The sequence below is a fragment of the Orycteropus afer genome, unplaced genomic scaffold, assembly GCF_000298275.1.
Source record: "Orycteropus afer afer isolate SDZICR_OR568_19922 unplaced genomic scaffold, OryAfe1.0 scaffold00003, whole genome shotgun sequence".
NCBI lineage: Eukaryota > Metazoa > Chordata > Mammalia > Tubulidentata > Orycteropodidae > Orycteropus > Orycteropus afer.
The window spans coordinates 30,226,795-30,250,740 of record NW_006921590.1 but is presented as its reverse complement, the minus strand read 5'-3'; the positions used below and the strand labels follow the sequence as shown (position 1 = coordinate 30,250,740).

General features: G+C 48.4%; 1 protein-coding gene across 1 annotated transcript in view; it reads left to right on the top strand.

Annotated features, from left to right (window-relative positions):
- The window catches only part of SLCO2A1 (solute carrier organic anion transporter family member 2A1), a 120,349-nt gene extending 98,174 nt beyond the window's left edge, over nucleotides 1-22,175 (top strand). The window contains exons 6-14 of the mRNA XM_007937015.2: nucleotides 1,641-1,777; nucleotides 3,891-3,969; nucleotides 4,544-4,708; nucleotides 8,201-8,390; nucleotides 10,152-10,317; nucleotides 12,759-12,922; nucleotides 16,919-16,983; nucleotides 20,999-21,122; nucleotides 22,055-22,175. Of these exons, the coding sequence (XP_007935206.1) occupies nucleotides 1,641-1,777; nucleotides 3,891-3,969; nucleotides 4,544-4,708; nucleotides 8,201-8,390; nucleotides 10,152-10,317; nucleotides 12,759-12,922; nucleotides 16,919-16,983; nucleotides 20,999-21,122; nucleotides 22,055-22,175 (1,211 nt within the window). The remainder of the gene's footprint in view (nucleotides 1-1,640; nucleotides 1,778-3,890; nucleotides 3,970-4,543; nucleotides 4,709-8,200; nucleotides 8,391-10,151; nucleotides 10,318-12,758; nucleotides 12,923-16,918; nucleotides 16,984-20,998; nucleotides 21,123-22,054) is intronic.
- The last annotated feature ends 1,771 nt before the right edge of the window (nucleotides 22,176-23,946 follow it).

The window sequence follows — 23,946 nt, the reverse complement described above, 5'->3', positions numbered from 1 at the left end:
CATCTTTCTATGCTTAGTTTCCTCATCAGTAAAATGGGGCTAATGCTAGTCACATAGACTTGTGAAGTTTAGAACATGCCTGTTACATATTAAGAGGTTACTAGGTGAGAGCTCTTATTCTTCAAAACGTGGTATGGAATAAATCACTATGTATCTTAGAGTGAGAAAATACAGACCAGGGACAAAGCCACAAGTACTTAGTCATTCAAGAAGCCAGCCACAGAATGAATCCCAAACCAAAACCATTGTTGTTGAGTTGATTCCAACTTATAAAGACCCTATAGGGTAGAGCAGAACTGCAGCAGCCATATTGTCTCTATATGCTTGTTGTCCACATACCCAGCTGCCCATAGGCAAGAAGAGTCAGTGCCTTAACAGAAGGCCTGGAAAAGTGCTTTGGAAGTTGGAGGGCTTCCTGGAGAGGTGATGTCTGAATGGAGTCATGGAAGATGAGTGTGATTTCAGTAGGTTGCCATGGGGTGAAGGTATTCCCAGGTGGAGGAAACCACCTGAACAAAGCCAAGAAAGTGGAAAGCGTGGGGAGTGTGTGGGTGGCATGTAGGGTTCCCATTTGCCGGAAGGTGCAGCTGGAAGGCAGGTCTGAGCCAGAATCTTAGGAATGGCACCCCCACTTGTGCTGGCCACATATCAGAGCCTTCTGGTCAAGAATTTCTCAAGAAATTTGGGTGGGTGTGAAACTCAGCCATGCTGCCAGAGCCTACAGATTCCTGTCCTGGGATGTCAGACCTCATCATCTGCACAATGTCATCTGCTGAAAATGGAAGTGGAAAGCGAGGGAAAGTTTTCCTGCCTCAGAGCTAGGCCATCCTTCCTGAGTTGACTGGTGGCTCTTGGTTGCCCTAAGAGACCAGAAACTGCCAAGGATTACCTGTCGTTGTTTGACTGTGGACCATTCTGCCACCTTCTCTCTCTCTTTGTGCAATTTCTTTACATCGAGAAACACTACAGCAGACTTCTGAGACATGGGCAGGGAGAATTGCCAGGAGAAAGCTTCCTCTTCAGACACCACACTGCTGATGACTGTTTGCTTAGGCCCCAGAGAGTTCTGGGGCCTCCTTTTTTAGGGGTTGATAAAGTTGGATGGCTGGAGAGTTCAGTGGTCAAGAGTGCAGATTTGGGTACTTGAAAGACCCATTGGTTTGAAACTGACCAATGAAAATAGCACTTAGAAGCCTTAACCTTGAATAAGAAACTTACTCACTCTGATCCTCAGTTTCCTGATTGGTTAGAAGTGGATAGACTTCCTTGCTAGGAGAACTCAGTAGGACAACACATGTAAAGCACATGGTCTAGCGTCTGGCCCATGGGAAGCCCTCAAGAGAGTCAGCTGCCTTCATCATTATTCCTGCCTAGAGTTAGAGATGAACTAAGTTGAAGTAAAAGTTCTGGTCGCTTCAGTGTGAGGGGTTTTTTTAACCTTCTATATGTAGTAAGTGGCTTTGGCTCTCTGGCAGGACTAGACTATCGTGGTGTTTGCCTAAGGTTCTACGTAGTTCATGGCTTACCTCTTGTCCACCATGGGCAAAAAGCTAATGAAACTTCCCCTGATCAGAGGGTCTCTTTCCAGTAAGCTCATGCATTCATCCAACAAACACCCATGTTCTTTGGTTTCTCTACAGCCACAGTTAACTTGAGCCCTGGAGACCCTCGATGGATTGGAGCCTGGTGGCTGGGCCTGCTCATTTCTTCTGCCTCCTTGGTTGTCATCTCTTTCCCTTTTTTTTTCTTTCCTCGAACAATGTCCAGAGGAGTGGAGGTAACGTTTTCAGAGCCTGTAGCTCCACCTATATGAGTTTAAGAAAGGGAAAAGTAGAATATAATCAGAACTAAGATTCTGTAGCAAGTTAGGCAAATTCAGGGTAAAATCCAAACAAGTTTCATGGATTCAGGGCTTCATAGAGGCCTTGAGAGGTATGAGTGCTGATAAATTCCCTAAATTTGGTATCTCATCAGTGTTTCTTTACCTTGTTAACATCTCAAGAATCAGGAAGTTCCAGGAAACCTCTGAGTTCATCTAAATTGGGATAAAGAGTTAAAAGCAAAAGCTGAGTATGTGACCTGGTGCAGTTGACTTTTGCATTTAACAGAGCCCATTGATACCTGGGAGGAGCTCTGGTGGCGTAATGCCTAAGACATTTGACTGCTAACCAGAAGGCTGGCGGTTCAAACCCACCACGCACTCCTCGGAAGAAGACTGGGCAATCTACTTCCCTCGGAAACCCAAGGAGGGCTCGCTGTGAGTCAGAACCAACTCAATGGCAGTGAGTTTGATATCTGAATCTGAAGGACTGAGTAAGAAAAAGATTCCTAGCACTGAAAAACGAGAGGGTGAGATGAGAATGAAACATACTGTGAACAGAGTGACTTCATGCTTCTTCCAGTTATAGCTGTGGGGAAAGAAATCAGGGAAGGATGAGAAGTTGGAATGGGAAAACTTGATGCTAGGGTGAAGGGTCTAAAACTTGCTCTAATCCCATGAAATCCTGGGACCCAGCAGTGGTCTGGGAAGCCACTTGGGTGGCAATGTAGTGGCAAGGTTGAAGTAGGGTGTCAAGAAGGAATGAAGGCTGGAAATATGAGACAGGACAGTGTAGAGGCTCAGGGGAGAGATGAGGACTAGGGAAGTGGCTGTCAAGGAGCTGAGGTCAGGGCAAGGATAAACATTCTTAGAAAGCGTGCAAAGAAGTACCCAGCAGTGAGTTACAATGGTGATCAAAACCAAAAAATGGTTGCTGTTGAGTCGATTCCAACTCATAATCACCTCATGTGTCACAGAGTAGAACTGCTCTGTAAGGTTGGAAGCAGGTTGCCAGGCCTTTCTTCTGAGGCAGTTCTAGGTAGAGTTGGACCGCCAACCCTTCCATCAGTAGTCTAGCACTCAACTGTTTGTGCCTTTGCCAAGATTTTGAGTCAAGGATTGAACTCTAGTAATGAGATGTATGAAATGAGGGCCCAGCCATGGGAGGAGGGGCAGGGATAAGAACTTAAGAAATTGGCAATATGTCTTAGTGGTTTGGGGTTAGGCAGACTTGGTTTTGAATGCACCTCTATTACTTACAAACTAGCTGAGTGATTTAGACAAGTTTCATTGTTCCTAAATGTTGTTGTCTTTAAAATACTAAAGATTATTAGAGTATCTATCTTGGAGGTTGGGAGGAATTAGACAATGCATGCGGACCACGAGGCACAGTGCCCAGCATCGAGCACTCAATAAAGAGAGCTCCTGTTCCTGGAAAAGAGTTCCCCTAGAGGGTCCAAATGGTGTCAGAGCACAGGGGTCTTATATTTTTTGCTGGTGATTCAGATCTGAGGGGCTCAGGCTGCAGTGGATGAGTTTACCCGAGGTAGGTAAGTGTTCACCAAGGTAGATGCACAGGAAGTACGGGCAAAGGGCCAGTATAAGAGTCTTAAGCAGGACTCAACTTTAAGCCAGGAAGAGGCAGGACCCCACAGAGGAGACAGAAAGGGGGTGCTGGAAAAAGAGGACCTTCTGGACCAGAGTGTCCAAGAAGCCAGTGCCTCCTGGAATCCAAGGAAGACAGAGAAGTGTAGTCATGACAGACAAACAAGGGGTGAGAAATAGTAAGACACGTTTTGGCATCAATCATGGGCAAATTGGATATGAATTAATAGGCCTGTGGGAATTTTGGCATGGATGTGTGCTGGTTGTCAGCCAAAGCACTGGGCTCACTGAAATGTAGGCAGTGTTTGCTTCAAGAAAACATCCTCTGATTGCCTTCCCACGTCCACACCTGGGAAGCTCACAGCTGTCTAGCCCATAACCACAAAGACCAGAAGGGTTGAGGGCCCAGGGAAGGGTAACTATAGGAGCTGGGGACATTAACACTCATTCCCTTTTCTGCCTTCAGAGGTCTTCTTCCATGGTGGATGAGACAAGGAAGATAGAAGAGGTCCAGTCAGGAGGCTCCCTGGTGGATTTCATTAAACGTAATTGACTGGGTGGGCTGGCTCAAAGTGGGGCAGTGACCAGGGGTACCCAAACCCAAGTGATAGTGTGTGGTTAGAGACAGCAGATGGTCTGCAATTGGCCCCTAACCCCCAGGTGTTCCTGTAGCTCAGGAAGGGTTCTGCCAGGGGTCCTGGTGACTCTGTTTCTTTGCAGATGCCACAAGACCTGAATTCAAACCCAGATCTCCAGACAGAGTCAGCCCCACCTCCTAACCCATGGCCTGGCCCCCATATTCCTCTCCCTAACAGGGAGTTGTTATATGAAGAAACTGTTTCCAGTGTTTAGTTCTATTTTGATGTACCTGTCACCTGGTTTCTTTTAGTCACATCCTAATCCTATTTAGCCCATGATCATACTGACTGGGAGTCTGAGTGGCTGTGTGCTGCTGAGCTGGCCACTGAACTTTTTGATGTCTTGGTTTCTCCCCTAAGGAAGAGAAGAGAATTTCCTGGAAGGAGGAGGGAAGGGCCCGCATTTCCTGTGGCCAGGCTCACAGTACCCTTGTGACAGTCTTCCCTGAAGACCCGGCTCCTGATGGCAGTCTCTTTGCAGGGTTCCCCCGAATCTTCCTAAGGCTCCTAATGAACCCGCTCTTCATGCTGGTGGTCCTGGCCCAGTGCACCTTCTCCTCCGTAATTGCCGGTCTTTCCACATTCCTCAACAAGTTCCTGGAGAAGCAGTATGGCGCCTCCGCGGCCTATGCCAACTTCCTCATTGGTGAGTGAGGGGGGTGCAGCAGGAGCCAGGTCTCTCTGCCTGAAGAAGGGCCTGGGCACTTTGGTCATCCATCAGGGAGTCAGGTGTGGAGGGTGGGGTGTGAAGACCAGACCAGACACAGACAGGAGCCGAAGGAGGACTTGCCTCGGAGAAAAACTTTTAAAGACATTTTTCCTGATTGGCAATCCAGAACATTCTTGGCAGATTTCTAGGCCTATCTTTCCAGTCAAAAGGTAATCTAAAGGTTTCCTTTTCCTGCATGGGTGGAGACTGGGGCCTGCCTTCCTTCTTGTTGGAGGGACTGGAAGACAGCCTCCCAAAGGCCCTGACATCATAAGGGCAACAGAGGAAAGAGGGAGATGGAATCTGGGTTTAGGCAAGTGCCTTCTTCTCCAGGGACTGTAATACATCTGCTTGGGTAACAGAGTGTGTGGCCCAGTAATTCTCAACCCTAAACAAAACAAACAAACAAAAAAGCTAGTTGCCATCAAGTAGATTCTGACTCATGGTGATCCGTGTGTGTCAAAGTAGAATAGAACTGTGCTCATACAGTTTCAATGACTGATCTTTCAGAAATGGATCACCATGCTTTTCTTCTGAGGCTCTTGTGGGTGAATTAAAATTGCCACCTCTCAGTTAGTAGCCAAGAGCTTAACTGTTTGCACCACCCAGGGACTTAGGCTCTCCTAGAGAGCTTCTAAAAATACAGATACCTAAGCCCCACCCTAGATCGCTGAAACCAGAATCTCTGGTTTTTATGGCTGGGAATGAGAATCACTCATGTGGTCCCATCAAGCACCCAAATGTGGGGCCTAGTCCATAAGTGAGCTTGATCACATTGGTGTGTGGTCATATTCTATATCCCCCTGAAAAGTGAGGCTCCATTCTCAGGGCTCAGCTGCTAAGTCCCACTAGCCAGTTGGTGAAATTACTGTGGAGTCCTTTCTAAGCAAGCCCCTATAAGAGCACCTGGGATTCAGATACTTAGCATAACATTGTTATTCACCCATGGGCTTCAGTCAACCTTCCCAGGATCCTGAGGTGGGAGCCCATCCTGGAGTTCATCAGCTTCCAACCAGAATGGCCCCTCTACTGTGAGGAACCAGGAGGAGCAATGTGGGCTTCGCCAGGCCCACACTCATGTACAGTCACAGGGCAGTTCTGAGGCTTGCCGTCCATCAGTCTTTGAATGGATGGAGTCCTGGCTGTTGGCTCCCCCATCACCCCTGCACAGAATCTTCTTTACATTTAACTCTGGGTTCCCATACCCACCAGTCCCTCAACCCCATCCAGCCCCCACAAGACCACCTACCTTTCCTCCTTCCCTCTTGCCTATAAACTTGTTTTGCTATTCTAGTGGCTAAGAGGAGATCCAAGGGGGAAATATGTGCCTTCTGTCTTCAGGAAGATTCCTTTCATTCAACCTGTATGTTTTGAGGTCCTGCTATGTCCCAGATGGAGTCCCTGGGTTGTGCAAACAGTTAATGCACTCAACCTGAAAAGTTGGAGGTTCAAGTCCATCCAGAGACATCTTGGAAGATCTATTTCCAAGAGACAAGGCACTGAAAACCCTATTGAGAACACTTCTACTCTGACTCACGTGGGTTCATCATGAGTCTGAGTCGACTCAAGGGCAACCAATACTGGTATGTCCCAGGTACTGTTTCCAGTCTAATTAAGGAGGTGGGGCACACTTGAAGTATATGCTAATCTTTTCAAACATGAACAATGAACTTTTTTTTTAAGCTTATAAAAAGACAGGCTTGTGTAAGAAATTGAAATGATACAGAAGTCTAAAAACCAGGAACTGAAAGTTCCCTCAACATTCCACTAAAGATAGTCATGGTCAAGGGTCAAGTGTGGGCCCTCCTATAGTTTTCCTGTGCATTTCCTGACTTATGTAACATAAGTAAAAAGTTACTTTTACAAAATGGAGAAAAGACTATTGGTTGGTTTGGGGGCTAAGTCATTTGCGGAGCAAGTACAGAGTCTCCCTGGTACCCTCAGCCTCTGCCCCAGCCCTGGGAGTACCTTGGGGGCTTCTAACCTCCAGCCCAGCAACATGGCCCTGGCTTCATTCACCTCATGATTTTTTTCGGTGTGAACCGTACTTCTGAGCCCTGCAGCCAACTTTCCCCAGGAGTTCCTGGGAGTTTGCCCAAGTCCTCGACTAGACAGGCCTAGGGTACAACCCTGACAGCTGAGTTAGGTCTCTGAGCCACAAGATCCCAGGAATGATGTTTTGAAAGTGAAGAAGCCTCCTTATTTATCTTTCCTGTCCCTCCAGTGAGGACTCTTCAGTCCCCTGACAGGCTCAAAGACCTTCCTTCTGCAGAAAACAGGCCATGAGATCAGATTCCCTGGCTTCTCAGGAGCAATAGCATTCTGCCACCTCCTGTATGGAAGCCTACGTGGGCAGTCAGAGTGGGCAGGGACCTCCCATGTGGCCCTGGGCTATATTTCACCCCTCTGGCCTTCAGTTCCCCATTGACACACACGGCGGGGGGGGTTGTCACTCTTGCCTTGCCAACCCCATGTGGTCAGTGAGGATGCAATGAGGGTCGAGGCAATGAAGGTGCTTCATAAATGCACATTCAACTCATAATCTGCTAACCTTATTTCTTCTTTCTGTATTCTTTGCACAGACAGGGCAATTCTCCACGTCAAGATAATTCTGTCATGTGAACTTAGAATAGTGACTGGCAAACTGTATGCACTCAATAAATGTTGGCTATGGTGATGTAGTGCCTAAGGCATCTGACTGCTAACCAGAAGGCTGGTGGTTCAAACTCAACAGCCACTCCTCAGAAGGAAGATTGGACAATCTACTTCCATAGTAATACTGCCTCAGAAATCCAAGGAGGGTCGCTATTAGTCAGATTCGATTTGACGGCAGTGAGTTTTTGAGTATGGTGATGTAGTGCTTAAGGCATTTGACTGCTAACCAGAAGGCTGGTGGTTCAAACCCACCAGCCACTCCTTGGAAGGAAGATTGGGCAATCTACTTCCATAGAGATACAGCCTCAGAAACCCAAGGAGGGGTCACTGTAAGTAGAAATTGATTCAACGGCTGTGAGCTTGGTTTTGGAGGTTTTTTTTATAGCTATTACAAGGGTCAGGAGCTCTGGTAGCATAGTGCCTAAGGCACTTGACTGCTAACCAGAAGGCTGGCAGTTCAAACCCACCAGCCACTCCTCGGAAGGAAGGTCGGGCAATCCTACTTCTGCAGTGATACTGCCTCGGAAACCCAAGGAGGGGTCGCTATGAGTCGGGGGCGACTCGACAGCAAATAGCAACAACAACAACAACATTACAAGGGTCACCATGAGTTGGAATTCAACTCAGTGGCAATGAGTATTGCTACTGTTATTTAACATATCAAATGTTTATTCCTGAAGCAGAGCCCCCTCTCCACTGTTCAGCTTGGTGTCTGTGGCCCACACGTAGGCCCAGGTCTGTGCACTGAGACCTGCTCTTTCTCTTTATCCCCAGGTGCTGTGAACCTTCCTGCTGCAGCCTTAGGGATGCTGTTTGGAGGAATCCTCATGAAACGTTTTGTTTTCTCCCTGCAAACCATCCCCCGTGTGGCCGCCACCATCATCATCATCTCCATTATCCTCTCTACCCCTCTCTTCTTCATGGGATGCTCCACCCCAGCTGTGGAAGAGGTCTACTCCCCCAGGTAATAGGAATGAGGAGTACAGAGGTACCCGTTACTGAGGCCAGAGCCTGGGTCTGGCTGCCACATGGCATCCTTCCTGCTTCCTCAACTCTTTCATCTCCTTTTCAGTTTTTAACCTAATGTCTCACATAGCAATTTAGAAAATAAAATCCCTAATAGTCACTCGATTATAAGAAGACATCAAAGCTTCCTGGTATTCAGTTATTCTGTTTTTTAAGAAACACCAAAAACTGATTAGTGTAGTCTGAGGATAAATCTTTTGGGCTGTGAGCCACAGGAAGGAGGAAGTGAGCTATATTTAGCATCAGCTCTGTGCTGGCTAGAATTAGAGTCTCATTTAGCTACTGAAGAAAGATGAGGGAAGGCTTGAAAAGATCTGGAGAGCAATGAAAATGATGGCAGGTGAAGAAAAGGGCAGGTGAAGTTTGTCTGTCAGTTTGCATAAAACAATACGGGATGTAAGTTTTAAGTCTGGCTTCAAGTTCAGGAAGGACTTCAGAAGTCTATGGGAGAAGGATGCTGAGCTAGGAACATTTTCATTTTTCCCAGCCACCACTTTTCAACAACTTTTTCTTTTAGATTTTGCCTAATGAGATTGCAGCATTTGGGGATGGTATACCTTTCAGTGTTGCCTTTCTCTTTGAAATAACTTCTTTGTCTTTGGTGGATGGAGAGAAGGGAGGGTTGCTCAGGATGAGAAGATCACTCCAATGCATATCTTTCCTCTGTAGGTTGGCAATGGATTATGAGAAGCCGAGAAGCTTTCAGGGGTTGGATGGCTTTCACTGGGAGTTTAACACAGGGCTGTGTGATCAGCAGGCCTAGATTATAGTCCTGGCCCTGCTCTTTATTAGCTAGGGGAAATTACTTGTCTAAGCTTCAGTTTTCTCATCCACAGAAGGAGGATAATTAATTGTAGAGTAATTGTGATGACCATGCATAAAAAGCTCTCGGCACAGTGCCTGGTGTGTAAGAGATGCCCCGTAAATGTTAAATATCATTAGTATGTTGCCGCAAAAATGGATTCAAACATCAACAATTCCGTTTCGTCCTGTTTTACATAAGGTCACCACAAGTCTGAGGCAACTAAATACCAACTAACAACAGTAACAACATTGATATAATTACTTTAGCAAAGTTCTGGACTGTGGTTTGTCCCTTCCTATCCCAGCTCTTCCCAAAGGACATCATGAATATCAGAGATGAGGATGGTGGTAAACGTGAGATCAGACAATGAAATACTCCTGATTGGAGTTTAGAGGCATTGAGTGACCTGGGCAATGTCTGCATAGACCCAGGAGACAGGCAGCCAACTAAACTGCAGATTTGCCTCAAAGGGTCTCGGCCTCTCTCCCTAGCCTGAGCACAGGTAGAAGAGAAAAGAACTATTGCCTGTGACTTTCCTGTCCCATCTGCCATTTCTCTCATTAGAGCCCTGGTTGGTTGGTGGTCTTGACCCCTGCTGTGACGGGATTTGCCAGCCAGCCTTTCTGAAGAGTTGTTGGGTTTGGTCCAGGAAGCAGATGGGTGGGGCTGCAAGTAGTGGAAGAAATGGAAAGGTGCCATGACCACCAGCCAGTGACAAATTCACCATTGGCTCTAATAGGCATAATTCAGATCCCAGGGTGGCACTAGCCCAAAACAAACAAAGACGCACAGGCACATTAACCAGGCCCGGACGGAGCTCACGCTGGGTTGGCGTATAGAGTTTTTTCTTTGGTCTTGCTTTGTTTGATTCCCCATTTCCTGTTTTGCTGGCAGCACATCAAGTTCTATACATCCACAGCCTCCCGCCTGCCGCAGGGACTGCTCGTGCCCAGATTCCTTCTTCCACCCCGTCTGTGGAGACAACGGAATTGAGTACCTCTCCCCTTGCCATGCTGGCTGCAGCCACATCAACTTCAGTTCTATAGCCTCCAAAAAAATGGTGAGGGAAGCTGGGGTCTCGGGGTCAAGAGGAGCCCAAGCACAATGTCTGCCCTCACAGACTGTCCCTTGGCTCCGGGATGGGCAGGGCTCCACTCTCTCTCAATACCAGCATCCTGGCCTCCTCCGGGCCACACCCTCTGCTCCCATCTCCTCTTCCCTAAGGTCATGACCAGATCCCTGCAGCCCAAAGGCAGTTAAAGACTGGCCACTATCCAATAGATTCAAATGCTTGAGGCTCAGCGATGCTCAGAGCAGACACAAGCCAAAGCGCTCCTTCAGTCAAGGCCATCAAGCCTCATCCTGACATATCCTAGTGGGCATCTCTGACTTGTGAGTGGTGACCATGTTGCAAAGGCATGCCTCTATGGTGTGGACCTGAAGGTTAGAGCCAGGAGCCAGAGTAGAGGTTATTTGATCCCAGATAAGGCCACACACCCAACCTGAAGTCACTGCTGTTTAGAGTAGACCTGGGACTAGTGCCCAATCCCATCTCAGTGCAGCACTCTTCTCTTCAAGGCCAGGCATCTCCTGGCCATGAACCCTCTACTCATGCAGCCCAATTCACTGCTGCTCACTTGATGAGGGCCTCCTCATCCCTGCTGTGAGCGCTGTGGCTCCCACAGTTTAAAGTCAGCCAGAAGCAAACCAATTAGGGTTGATTGTCAGTGACTGAACAGATAGATTCTTAATGAGCATCAGGCACAGATAGGTGCTGAGGACATGGTGGTGAACCCATCAGAAAGGTTCCTGCTCTCATGGAGTTTGCACTCTATCAACTACATTGGCAATAAAGGCCACAGAAGGGCTCAATGGAGCAGATAGTGCCTGGGACTTGAGACTGGTGTCAGGGAAAACTTCCCTAAGAAGGCACCATTAGAATTGAACAATCAGAGGAAGAAACCCCTTGAAGATCTTGGAGGAAAGCATTCCAGAGAAAGGGAACAGCAAATGCAAGGCCCCAGGGCATGAATGAACTCGGGATGCTCCAGGAGACAAGAGAGAAGGCCAGAGTTGGCTATGAGTGGGGAGGAGTATCACACCACACCCATTTGGGTCAGGGAGGAAGGCAGGGGAAACAGTTGGGTAGGCCGGGCTTAGAAGCTGGTGTTACTTTTCCTAAGAGCAGTGGGAAGTCTATGGGTTCCCCCAAAGACACCCTAAGAAAAGGAATGCATCATATTCCCTTAAGAAATGTATGTGTGGAGAGCATGCACAAGGCTAGTACCATTTACTACCCTCCTCTGAGAGGACAGAGCAGGGCCACCTCTGTGGGCAAAGGAGCATGGCTCCCAGGCAGAGGGAAGACAAGGAGCTTGGACAGGATGCTCTTAGTTGCCTTCAAGTTGGAGGAGTCTGTGGTGGTTTCTGTGGTTTGCTTATCTTTATTTACTCACCTCTTACTCATCTACTTCCAGAAATAATCTTGACAAGCTTCCAATAACAGCATAAGCACTTCAAGACCAACATTAGCATAATACCAAGAAAAAATAATAAAATGTAAGGGAAAATCATCTATATTATAAAAACCCAGACTGAGGGAAATTACAGCCATACTGCCCATAACTTATTCCTGAGTTTTCTAGCTGCCAAGGTAAAGAGGGTACATAGTTCTCACTATCTGGTAGAAGGAAGCATATCAACTCATTCATTCCAGTTCTGACCCCTAAGTCCTATGACACTGAAAGGGTCTTAGGCTAGGCCTTTGGACACCGCAAGAGCAAGAGTGAGGCCCACCAGGCATAGGCAGTAGACATGAAGGTAAGTTGCATGACAGTGTTGATCCATATGGACTTGCTGATTTGAAAGTGAGATCTCCTTCCCTGGAGCCCTTTGTAGACAGGAGGATTTCCTGTCAGGCAGGGGTCCTGACAGATTCAGAGCTCAGTGGACTCCACTGTGTTTCCATCGGTGTTCTCCTCCTGTTTATACCTTCCCCTGCAATAAACACACAAACAGCAAAAGCACGCACAAAATCAATGCTGCTGGGTATGGGGTGGCCTAGCTCAGAGGAAGGAAGGTTGGGCAATCCTACTTCTGTAGTGATACCACCTTGGAAACCCGAGGAGGGGTCGCTATGAGTCAGGGCCAACTCAATGGCACATAACAACAACACAACAGCTTGGAAGAGAGCCCTGGGCCATACACTGTGATGTGGGTATAGCTCCTGGAGGAGCCCCACCCAACCTGGGATGACTAGTTTTGGTGAAGATGCTTTCTATACAATCAGAGGCACCTTGAAACTCTCACCTGGTCTCCTCTCCTCTCCTACCTTAGCATCTAGTATCACCTGGATCTAGGTGCTCCCTAGGGGGGACCCTGAGGACAGAGGGGTTGAAACCTCAGAGATTGTCTAGCTAGAACTGATGCAGACTATGAAGTATGCAGAGATGAAATACTAACAGCAGATTTTCCCTTTATTTCCTCCCTCTCCTCTCCAAGATCTATTTGAACTGCAGCTGTGTGATCAAAGGATCTGGTTCAGCAAAGACGGGGTCGTGCCCTATCTCTTGTGCCCACTTCCTGCTCCCAGCCATCTTCCTCATCTCCTTTGTGGCCCTGATAGCCTGCATCTCCCACAACCCCCTCTACATGATGGTTCTGCGGTGAGTGTTACCTCTCAGTTGGGCTGGACTAGTCCTTCCCCATGCTTCCCTTTGACTGTACACCAGCTGCCTGCTTCTCATCTCTCCTCCCTTTGCTGGCCCCCTCCGAGTCCTTTGAATAGTTATGCACAGAATTTTTTGGTGATATGGGAAGATAATGCTACAGGTATCAGTGGTGGGGGAGTACTGCCCTATACCAGGTTCTGTGCTAAGCACTTCACTGCAACACTTCATCAGTCCTCATGGCCTTATCTGACATCAACCCTGTCAGCACCTCCATTCTGCACATGGAGGATTAAATCACCACCCATGGTTGCAGAGTGAAAGTGGCACATGTTGAAATCAGGCTGCCTGGCTTCACCTTTTGGAAATGCCTACAGATTTGCTTATTCTTAAATCGTAAAAGAACTGAGAGGAGGGAGGAGAATTCAGTTGGATGCAAAAGGTGAGGAAGGAAAGTTCCAGAGACAAAGTGGGGACTCTGGAAAGGGATGAAAATGAGTAGAGCCCAGTGTGCTAGGAGCAGGACTAAATCCTCAGGTCAGGCAAGGAGAAGCTGGCCAGAGCAGGAGGGAGAGGGAGAGATGTTCCATTGCAGCTGGCACCGAAAGGCCTCTCAGGTTTATACACAGAGTGCCGCTCCCTTCACCTCACCCTCTGGAACAAAGTCTATCTTGCCCATTCCCTGCTTGCCTCACCATTTTTCCCTCTGTCCTCACCCTCCTCACTGCAGACAAGGAAACATAGAATTTACATCTGGGTGCCAGGGTCAAAGTCCCAGCTCTGGCACACACTGGCTGAAAGTCTGTGGTTGTTGCCTCACCTTGGTGAGCCTCAGTTTCCTAATTTGTGGAATGGAGGTAATGATATCCACTTCACAGGGTTAGATGATAACTCACTCTGGAACTATAGATGCTTTATATATTGGTTGATTATGACTATTAACCTAATCATAATACGAATTATTATTAACAGGTAGCTAGGTGCTCATGAAGAGCCCTGGTGGTGCAGTGGTCTATCACTTGGCTGCTAACTGAAAGGTCAGTGGTTCAAACCCACCAGCTGCTCCACAGGAGAAAGATGAGGCAGTCTGCTTCCATAAAGATGACATCCTCGGAAACCCTAGGGGGCAGTTCTACTCTGTCCTATAGGGTCACTGTGAGTCAGAATTGCCTTGATGGAAATTGGTTTGGGTGTTGGAGGTACTCATGACCTGTTTTTCTCCAGAAGGTTAGGCAGTAAGAAAGGAGCAAAAGCAGCAATTTTCAGAGCCTGGGATTTTACCCGTTTTCTAAGCTACCAAGTAGCATTGGCCTGCTAGCATTTCATGGATGCCGGCAGAAGGATGAGACTCCTGGGTCAAAGACAAAGGCCTGTACTTTCTCAGCACAACAGGCAGCATGAACATGATACTGCATTGATGATCCTTGCCCCCCAAGTCTCACCAGGGTGACACAAACTGGGTTTGTGTTGCAGCTAAAGAATACTGAGCGTGGGGAGCCACTGCTTTTACAAGGAGCTATAAGCAAACCTGCTCTTGGTCTAGGGGAAGACATTACCTCATCTCTTAAGGGTGCTTTCTGCAACCTCAACTCTGAAAAGTGACACAGGAGAAGAGCAGTCAGGACCTAACCTTCTTGACAGACCCAGCCAGAATGTGCAGAGACACTAACGGCCCATGCCTGTTGCCTTCTACTATGGCCACTCTCTTCTCTTCTCCTCTGCTCCTCCCCATTCTGTGTTTTCCTACTGAGGCATTCACCCAAGACACTTGGAAGGGGCTGTCTTCTTCCACCCTGGGTTAGATGGACCATGGTGGACACTAACTCTGAGATAGATCCGAGGGAGCCCATGACAAGGAAAGGAGACAGAAAAAAGAAATGTCATAGGAGAGTCCCTGAGAGGCTGGGGAGAAAGGGCAATCCCTGTCAAATCACCTCCCTGAGGGCTTTTGTCAGACTCCAGAGATGGGGAAGTAGTGGAGAACGGAACATCATTTCAGCCCCAGGGCAACTTGTGACTCTTCTAGAAAATTTTATTCCTTCCAAGTCTGGTCAGTGGCTAGGGTGAAACTGGAGAGGAGACTCCAACTTGGTTTAAAGAGAAATTTCACTGGAAAAGATGAAAGAATGAATGTGATTTAGTGTGAGAAGCTGAGGCTTAAAGATGACACTGTAGGTGACCCAAGCATTATTGGTATCAGTCCTGTCCTCCAGCCAGGAATGGAGCACAGGCTGGAAGTGAAGGCCAACTGGAGATGTATGAGGAAAGAGGGGTTAGAAACGGTACATTAATTCAAGGCCAAATGGGGCAGAGACCAGGAAGGGGCTGAAGATGTCAAATCAGGATGCACAATTCTGTTTGGTTGAGAATCCAGAGGAGTCTGCTCGTATAAGGAAGTACAGATCCAACATACCCAAAAGTTACCCTCAAACTGATTCCAACTCATGTTGACCCCCTGTGTATTAGAGTAGAACTATGCTCCATAAGGTTTTCAGTGGTTGATTTTTTAGAAGTAGATCATCAGGCCTTTCTTCCCAGGACACTCTGGGTAGGCTTAAACCTCCAACCTTTCGGTTAGCAGCCTATCATGTTAAATGTTTGCACCACCCAGGGATGCGATTCATGACACAAGGGGCATCTATTACAGGTGGGGTGAATAGAGGGATCTGTAGGTGTCAAGGGAGCACCCATTGGGATCAAGGTTGAAACATTATCTAGTGTAGAGTATCCCAGTGGGTGCCTCTATCCCCTCCATACACCCTGATGAGTATTTCCCTCACTGAACCATCCCTCAGAAGAGCTGGGAGAAGATCCCTCCCCCGTGTACTAGCAGAACTGTGGCAGTGGGGTGTGGAAGTCCGGGGACTACTTCTGAGTTCCCTTCCTCACTGTCCCCTCAGCCTCGAGTGCTCTCTCCTGACAAGCACCCACTTGGGAATGGGTATGCTCAAAGTGCAGAGAAATCCATAGTCAAGTCACTCATTTGGGGCTTCTCCAAGGCCACAAAGTCCCCCAAGGCTGCCAGGCTGAGGGCCGAGCCAAGGAGTGACCCACTGTGACGGCCTACAGCTGGTTGCCTTTGCCAGAGCCCTCTGGGCTGGACTGCCTCTGGCCAGCTTCCAGCTCCCCACCTTGTATTGGGAAGCTCCTCCCTCTCTGCTCTGCTCCCCAGTTGGGAATGGGTGGGGCTTAGCAACATTGCCTCTCTCTGAACTCCCTTTCTCAGTAAAACACATCTCCACTCTTGAAGTGGAAGGGTAGGAGCAGGACCAGCTACACAGTTTGGAGGACCCCTGACAAAATGAAAATGCACAGCCTCTTATTCAAAAATAAGAATTTCAAGACAGCAGAGCATTAAGCAGAACACAGGGCCTTTCTGAGTGTGGGGTCCTGTGTGACTGCATGCCACACTCCCATGAAGCCTGCCCTGGGTAGAGGATACTTCTAGTTGCAAACCGAAGCCTCCAGCCCAAGGGCCCTAATTAATTACACTTTGCATCCGGCCTTTCTTTTACCACTATAAGCCAATCTGTGAGAATTGTTCAGATCTGCTGCTATAAACACCCTTCAGCCTCCTTCCCTCCATTCCCAGCCTCTTCCTCCTGCCTTTTCTCTTCCGGGAGGTCCTAGACAGCCATGAAAATCACATGGCCCAGGGGGTCTCAAACTTGAGCACGCATCAGAGTCTCCGGGAGGGCTCATTAATATGGAGATAGTCGGGCTCTGCCCTCTGAGTTCCTGATTCAACAGCTCTGGGCTGGGACCTGAGAATGTGCATTTCTAATAAGCTCCCAGGTCCTGCTGCAGGTCTGGGAATAAGCTTGGAGAACCACTGACATAGAAACAGGAGCACTCAGCCCAGGTGAATCTAATCAGCCAGGTGGCCCATAGGGCACGTAAGGGCAGGTTCTGAGGGCTCCAAGGCTGGCTGCCCCTGACTGAGAAGTGGTGCAGCCCTGAGCCCTCCTTTTCACCCTCTGCTTTCCTTTGCAGTGTGGTAAACCAGGAAGAAAAGTCATTTGCCATCGGGGTACAGTTCTTGCTGATGCGCCTGCTGGGTAAGTGTCTGCGATCCCCTTCTGTCACAAGAAGTTGTCACAGGGCTTCACAGGGCTATAGGCTGCAGGGCAGGGCTGGGGAAGCCCCATCTCTCTCATCTCTGCTATAAAGACAAGCTGTGCATAATCAACAGCAGATGCTAAATACCTTATACGGGCAATTTCCCAGAATGCTTGAGGTTAGGAAAGATTCCATCTATGGCATTAATTCCACACTAAATTATGTAAGAAAATGAAAAGTGGATGCAGCTGAGTATACTTAAAGCATTCAAAGCAGGTATTTTAAAACCTTTCTCCAAGAACTTTGCCGTAGGAACAAAACCTTGCATTCCTGCCCCGGTGAGAACAGCAGCTGGGCCTAGCCCTGGCTTCCTTCCCATTTTACAAAATTGACTCCTCCCATGATTCCTCCTACTGGAATTCAGCAAATGTTTCCTATATGTGGGCCCTCTGCTGGCAAACCCTGCCTGCCCTCAAGCAGCCCAGCATCCATCAGAGGACTCCATCTGTGCACCTGATCAGTACTGCCCTGCAGTACTCGCAGGGATGGCAAGCTACCGGAAATGGAGGTGGGAACACCCAGCTCTTCCTGGGTAGAAAGGTCAGGTGCCCAGACCCTGGACAGGAAGGCCTGCAGTGGGCCTCATTTCATATTGCAGGTTCTTTTCCAGACTGCTCATGCTGTGCTGTCCTTTCTTGTCACATCCAAGCAGTAGATTTAACACGAGGCACACATATGGAGACCTAGAGATGGCTTTAAGCCAAAAAGCTTATTTTTAATAAAGAAGGGAAGTGACTTCTCCTCATCTTCAAGACTGCATCATCTGAAAGGGCATAAAATAAATTATGTGGGGAAAAATATAATTATCATTTAACACCAATCTAAATTATAATTATTGCTTGAAATTCATCTTGCAACTAAAAATGTTATAATCAATAGCTTTTTACCCCAAAATTATCAGTGTGTATTTGGGTTTTTTTTTTTTTTTTTTTGGTCAGAACACAATATTTACTTGTTAAATAAAAGCTTAATTATTATTATGTAGTTTAATTTTGTACTCACAAGATACCTATTCCAAAAGCAAAGATTTTCAAGGAATTCAACTGAGGACGTATTTATTAACTAAGGACCCAGGGAGTGCTCGCTGGAGTCCCTGGGTGGTGCAAACAGTTGGTGCATTTGGTGCCAATTAAAAGGTTGGATGTTCAAGTCCGCCCACAGGCACTTTGGAATAAAGATTGACAATCTACCAGTTGCCTTCACATCAATTCTAAGTCATAGCGACCCTATAGGACAGAGTAGAACTGCCCCAGAGTGTTTTCAAGTCTGTAATCTTTTAACGGAACCAGACTGCCACATCTTTTTCCCACTGAGCAGCTGGTGGATTCAAACAGCCAACCTTTCAGTTAGCAGCCGATCGCTTAACCACTGGACAGTCTACTTCTAAAAAATCAGCTAGTGAAAACCTCTGGAGCACAGTTCTACTCTGACACACAAGAGGTCACCCTGAGCCAGAATCAACTCGACAGCAACTGGTGTGAGTGTTCACTGCAGAGGGGAATATGAAATTCCAACAGAGGAGCTTGAGTTCCTATCAAGTATACTTTCTGACCTTAAACGCTAAAACCCCTATAGAGCCCACTATTGCTGGGGGAGCCAGGCCCACATCTCACTCTGCAACAGCTTCCACTGTCCTGATGGGGTGTGTTGGTGAAGTCCCTCTAAGGACCAGCCAAGCAGGAGTCTTTGCAGGGCCCTCTCTGAGCCCGGGTTAGGTGAAGTTTGGATGATGAGGAATGAACCAGCTTTTTTCGGTGGTATTTCTTGGCCTCAAGTCACTTATTCCACTCCTCCCGGGTCAGCCCCTTCAGAGCCTGCTCTCTGGTCTGTGTTACAAACAGAGGGCACAGGACAGCAGAATCTGTCCTGTCCTCATGTGAGGTGCTCTTGCCATCAAAGCTCCTTGTTGTCCCTCATTTATAATGTTCTCAAAAACCTCCCCCCTAGGAAAGAAACCTTGCATTCCTCCCAGCCCCACCAACAGCTGGGATGGGCTGGGAAGAACCTGCCCTGCTTCTTCCAATGACCTTGAAAACAATGACTCCCTCCCACTGCTTCTGGATTTTTATTTGAGCTCAGTTAACTTAAAGTGGGACTTGGACCTGGAGGGATTCATCACCCAGGAACATAATTCCACCCTGGGGTAGATAAAAGGACTTTGTATTTATAAACTCAAGCAAGCTTTAAATTACCCATGAAGATTTGGTTAAATATTTTCTGGACTTAAGTTTCTACTTGACAACGTACCATTTGAAGCCAATGAAGATTAATCCTACTGGCCAATTCTGGTCCTTGTTCACCTGGAGACTTTGGAGTGAGCAGAGTCTAAGTAGAGGGGCTGCTTCTTTGGTGATTCACACTTGTGGCCTGGGCCGTGGCCTGGGCCATGTCCTGAATATTTTCTTATTCAGTCCCAAAGCAGCATCTTACAGTGCCCTAAGCAGAGGCTAGGAACAGGGACCGCCCAACCTGGGTTTGAATCCAAGACAAGTCCCTCCCCAACAGAGTGACTGCCTAGAGTTATAACTAACAATACAGGGTAGGAGATCTTCAAAATATTTAACAGCTAGTAAGGGAGCTCTGGTGGCATAGAGTCTAAAGCATTTGACTGCTAACCAGAAGGTTGGTGGTTCAAACCCACCAGCCACTCCTCAGAAGGAAGACTGGGCAAACTACTTCTGTACTGATAGACTTGGAAACCCAAGGAGGGGTCGTTATGAGTTGAATTCGACTTGACAGCAGTCAAGGCCGGTGGTGCAGTGCCTAAGGCATTTGACTGCTAACCAGAAGGTTGGTGGTTCAAACTCAAGAGCTGCTCTGCAGAAGGCAGACTGGGCAATCTACTTCCATAAAGATTTACTGCCTTGGAAACCCAACAGGGGTCACTATGGAGGTGCCTGGGAACTCTGGTGGCACAGTGGTTAAAGCAATTGGCTATTAACCAAAAAGATGAGTGGTTCAAACCCACCAACCGCTCTGTGGGATAAAGATGAGGCAGTGGCTTTCCTAGACATTTACAGCCTTGGAAGCCCTATGGGGGCAGTTCTACTCTTCCTATAGGGTCAATATGAGTCAGAATCAACTTGACAGCAATGGGTCTTGGGTTTTGCAGAGGTCCGTGGCTGGTGCAAACAGTTTGCACTTGACTACTAACCTAAAGGTTGGTGGTTTGAACCCACATAGTGGCACACAGAAGACAGGCCTGGCGATCTGCTTCTGTAGAGACTACAGTCAAGAAAGCCCTCTGGGACCATTCTGCGCTGTCACTCATGAGGTCACCAGGAGCTGAAATCAACTCAACAGCATGGGTTTAGTTTGACTTTAATTTAAGGCATAGCCACTGCTGGATCAGGCCTGCTGAGAATTTCTGGGAGTTTGCAGCAGAGGCTCTGAGTGGGCAGTGTGTTGAGGTCTTCCAGGCATTGTCTAAGCCAGTAGAGCAGCTTGGTGCAGTGGGAGAACGTGGGATTTGAACCCAAGTAAACCAGAGTTCAAAGCCCGGCCCTGACCCCGTTGGGTGTCTTAGCTACTAAGCTCACCTTCTTTCTTGGTACACATGTGGGCACCCCTCCCTCCTGCCTGACCATGTGCAGATTTGAGGAGAGTCCTCAAGAGCCTCCTGCCCTACAGTGGAGCTCAGTTATACCTTCACTTGGGGCCAATTCGAAGCATGGGAATTATGTTGAATTGGCATCAAGTTGACCTCTGTGACTCATTCTGTGCTGGAAGGTGGCCCAGGTCCTTTTTCTCTTCTAAGCCTTCTGAGAAAAGATAAATTCAGGCTTCGCTGAAAGCTCTTTTGCTTTCCAAAGTCATTGTGATACCCAGGGCAGGGCAGAGCCATTGTCATGTATCTGACTTGGTTAGGGGTGCTGGGGGTGGTGGCTAGGCACTCCACTCCTGCCTCACACCACATGACCTGAGCTCTCTGACTCTCTCCCCTACTGATTCCAGCCTGGCTGCCATCTCCAGCCTTGTACGGCCTCACCATCGACTATTCCTGCATCCGGTGGAGTTTGCAATGCTCAGGGAGGCGAGGGGCCTGTGCCTACTACGACAACGATGCACTCCGAAACAGGTGAGGGCCCAGGATGAACAAAGGGCAGCCAGCGGCGCCAGTGGCCACTGAGTAGCTGTAAGCCTTCCAAAGGCAAGGACCCAAGGGGCCATCTCTCATGGACAGGAGTAGGGGCCACCAGTAACAGGCATTTCAAGGCTCACAGGGACCCATCCATGTAATGAAACCCAGGACCCCCTGGAAGTAGTCCCCAATCTGTTGTCCTCACAGGCCCCCAGGAGGGACAGCAGCAGGAAGAAATTTGTCAAAGGGAAAGGGGATGGCAGGGCTCAGAGGGAGAGGCCATGGCTTTGGAGGTGAGAATGATGCCAGGCCAGCCTGGGGGTTCTCGATCACAGTTCCTGGCAGAGGTCGAGGGCAGGGGCCCACCCTATCTCAGCCAGCCTGAGCCCCATTTGCAACCCTGCTGAGTTCTGCATTCCTTCCAGCCGCCTTACCTGCTACCATCATAAAGAACAGAAACCCTGGGGAGTGTGGGCTTGAGGGGCATGGGGGCTGGAAATGGTTTGGAGAATGGCCAAGAAGGCCAGGAAACAAACAGAACAAGAGAGCAGAGAAGAGGTGCTCCTCTCCTCCCCCTGGTTGAGCAGCCTCTGCTTCCAGAGGCCTGGGACATCAGCCAGTTGGAAGCCTTGGCTCTGCTAGGAAGACAAGACCCTCCTGGCCTGACCCTCAAGGGGGCACAGTGGAGGGATGAGGATCACTGGATTAGGAGGCCATGCCTACTTCCTCTCTACTCCCTGCATACTTCCCAGGAGGTTTGTACCCAGTTGGGTCACAGGAACAAAGAAAGCAGTTCCCACCTGGATGATGACCTACACATCCTCTGGACTGCTAGTAGGAATGATGCTACCTCCTGGGGGCTGTGGGCTGGGACACAGGCTCAGAGCTCTCCTTTCCCTTGACTGGTCCTGTCTCCTCCTGCCCCATAGGTACCTGGGCCTGCAGGTGGGCTACAAAGTACTGGGTGTGCTGTTGCTTTTCTTTACTGGTTGGAGAGTGAAGAAGAACAAAGAATACAATGTGCAGGAGAAGGCTGCCGGCCTCATCTGACCCTGGGCCTCAGACTGCCACCCTACCCCGGAGAGTGGACTCTGCCTCCATACACCTGCCTATATTTACTAATGTTAACAAGTCATAAGAAAGCAAATCCCAGACATCCTTTGCCTTCCCTCTTCCTCTTCCCAAAGCACCCCCACCATGGCTCCTGAGGGCTACTGCACACCCCAGCTGGTGGGGGTGCACAGAACTGGAGGGCTGGGTCTTCCCTGGCTCCTTAGAAGGGGCCTCCACATGCCATGCTCTCCTCACTGCTGAGTTCTCAGACCTGGTCACCCATTGCTGCTTCTTCCCCTACCAGCTCCTAAGTGGGAGGAGGAAAGGGGATATCTGCCCTTCTTGTTCTCAGGCTGCCCAACTGCTATGGATAAGCAGGGGTGAGAGGAAGAAGGGAGTGGGCTGCTATTAAGGCCCAGAACCAGGCCAGGGGAAGGGGCACAGAGCCTGGCTGTAGCCTCTCTTGAAGTTGGGTTCAACATCAGCATGGAATCCAGGAGACTACCTTTCCTCCTCATAGCCTTGATTCATGCCCCTAGAGGCCATTTTGGAAGTTACCATGTTGGAAAGTCCTGCCAGCTAGTTCCCTCTAAGTTACTCACACTCAAGTATCAGAGAAGAAGCTAAGAAACCCCAAAGATGGGTCATCCAAACACTGTTCACATTAGCCCGAGCCCCATCTATGCTTGGGTTTGCATGTTTTTCTCTGTGTTTCTGGGAGTGCACTTAAACCTGAGGAAGTCACACCATGAGGAAGACCTGGGGGCTGTGGGACGGTGGTAATGCTCAAACCCCCACCTTTATGGAGTAGGGATAAGACCCCTCATCTTAGAGTAATAAGACGACTCCCGAAGTTTTTTCTGGAGCATATGAAGAGGTATCACATGGTTTTGCCTGTCCAGACTTCAGCCTATCTGCCAAGAAGGATGAAAGACAGGCAGTACAAGATGTCAGCAAACCAAGTGATAAAGGCAAGTGAATGCTAACTGCCACCAGGCTGGATGACAAGCTGTCGCCCACATACTGGAAGCTGATAAGGTTGACTTTCCTGGTTTCAAATGTGCTTCTATTCATATATTTTCTCAGTCTCTTCTTACTTCCTCCAGATAGGTGTGTGGCCTCTGTGGGCCTAGCATGGGATAAGAGACACCTCTGCTATGTGGTAGAGGCTCGGAGTTAGAAGCCAACGAAAGAGGCTTTTCATTAACAAATATTTTATTTACTGAAGACCAACTTCATGTGACACAGTGCATGGACATCTCCGTAGTACATGATTCCCCACAGATCTTAACCTCATCTCCCTTCTACTATCCTGGAACCTCTTCCCAGAGTATGCTTAGTGGGCAGTGGGGGGGGGGCATGGCAAGAACCCAAACGATCCTAACCATCCATGGCTCCGCCAGACTAACCTTGTGATTGACCCTATGCTGGACAGAGACCTGGTGTGCCACGTCTTTTGGAGCAGCTGGTCATCAGTCTATGGAAGCCACAAAACTCATTGTCATTCAAGGAGCTTGAGTGCCAGTCCTTTTGGAAGAGCCCTCCAGAAGCATACTGTCCCTGTGCCAACCTCCAACAAAGCCTCATATGGTGGTGATTAGCCAAAAAAAAAAAAGTATACCAATGGCCAAACCACTGTAAGACTAAAGTTTTCATGGAAGCCACCATTACACTCAGCCTTATTTCCAAAGATATCACTCAGGAAGGAAGGCTCTCTGCAACCTCAGGGGCTAGTTTCAGCATTTTCAATAGCTCTTCTTGGAAAAGG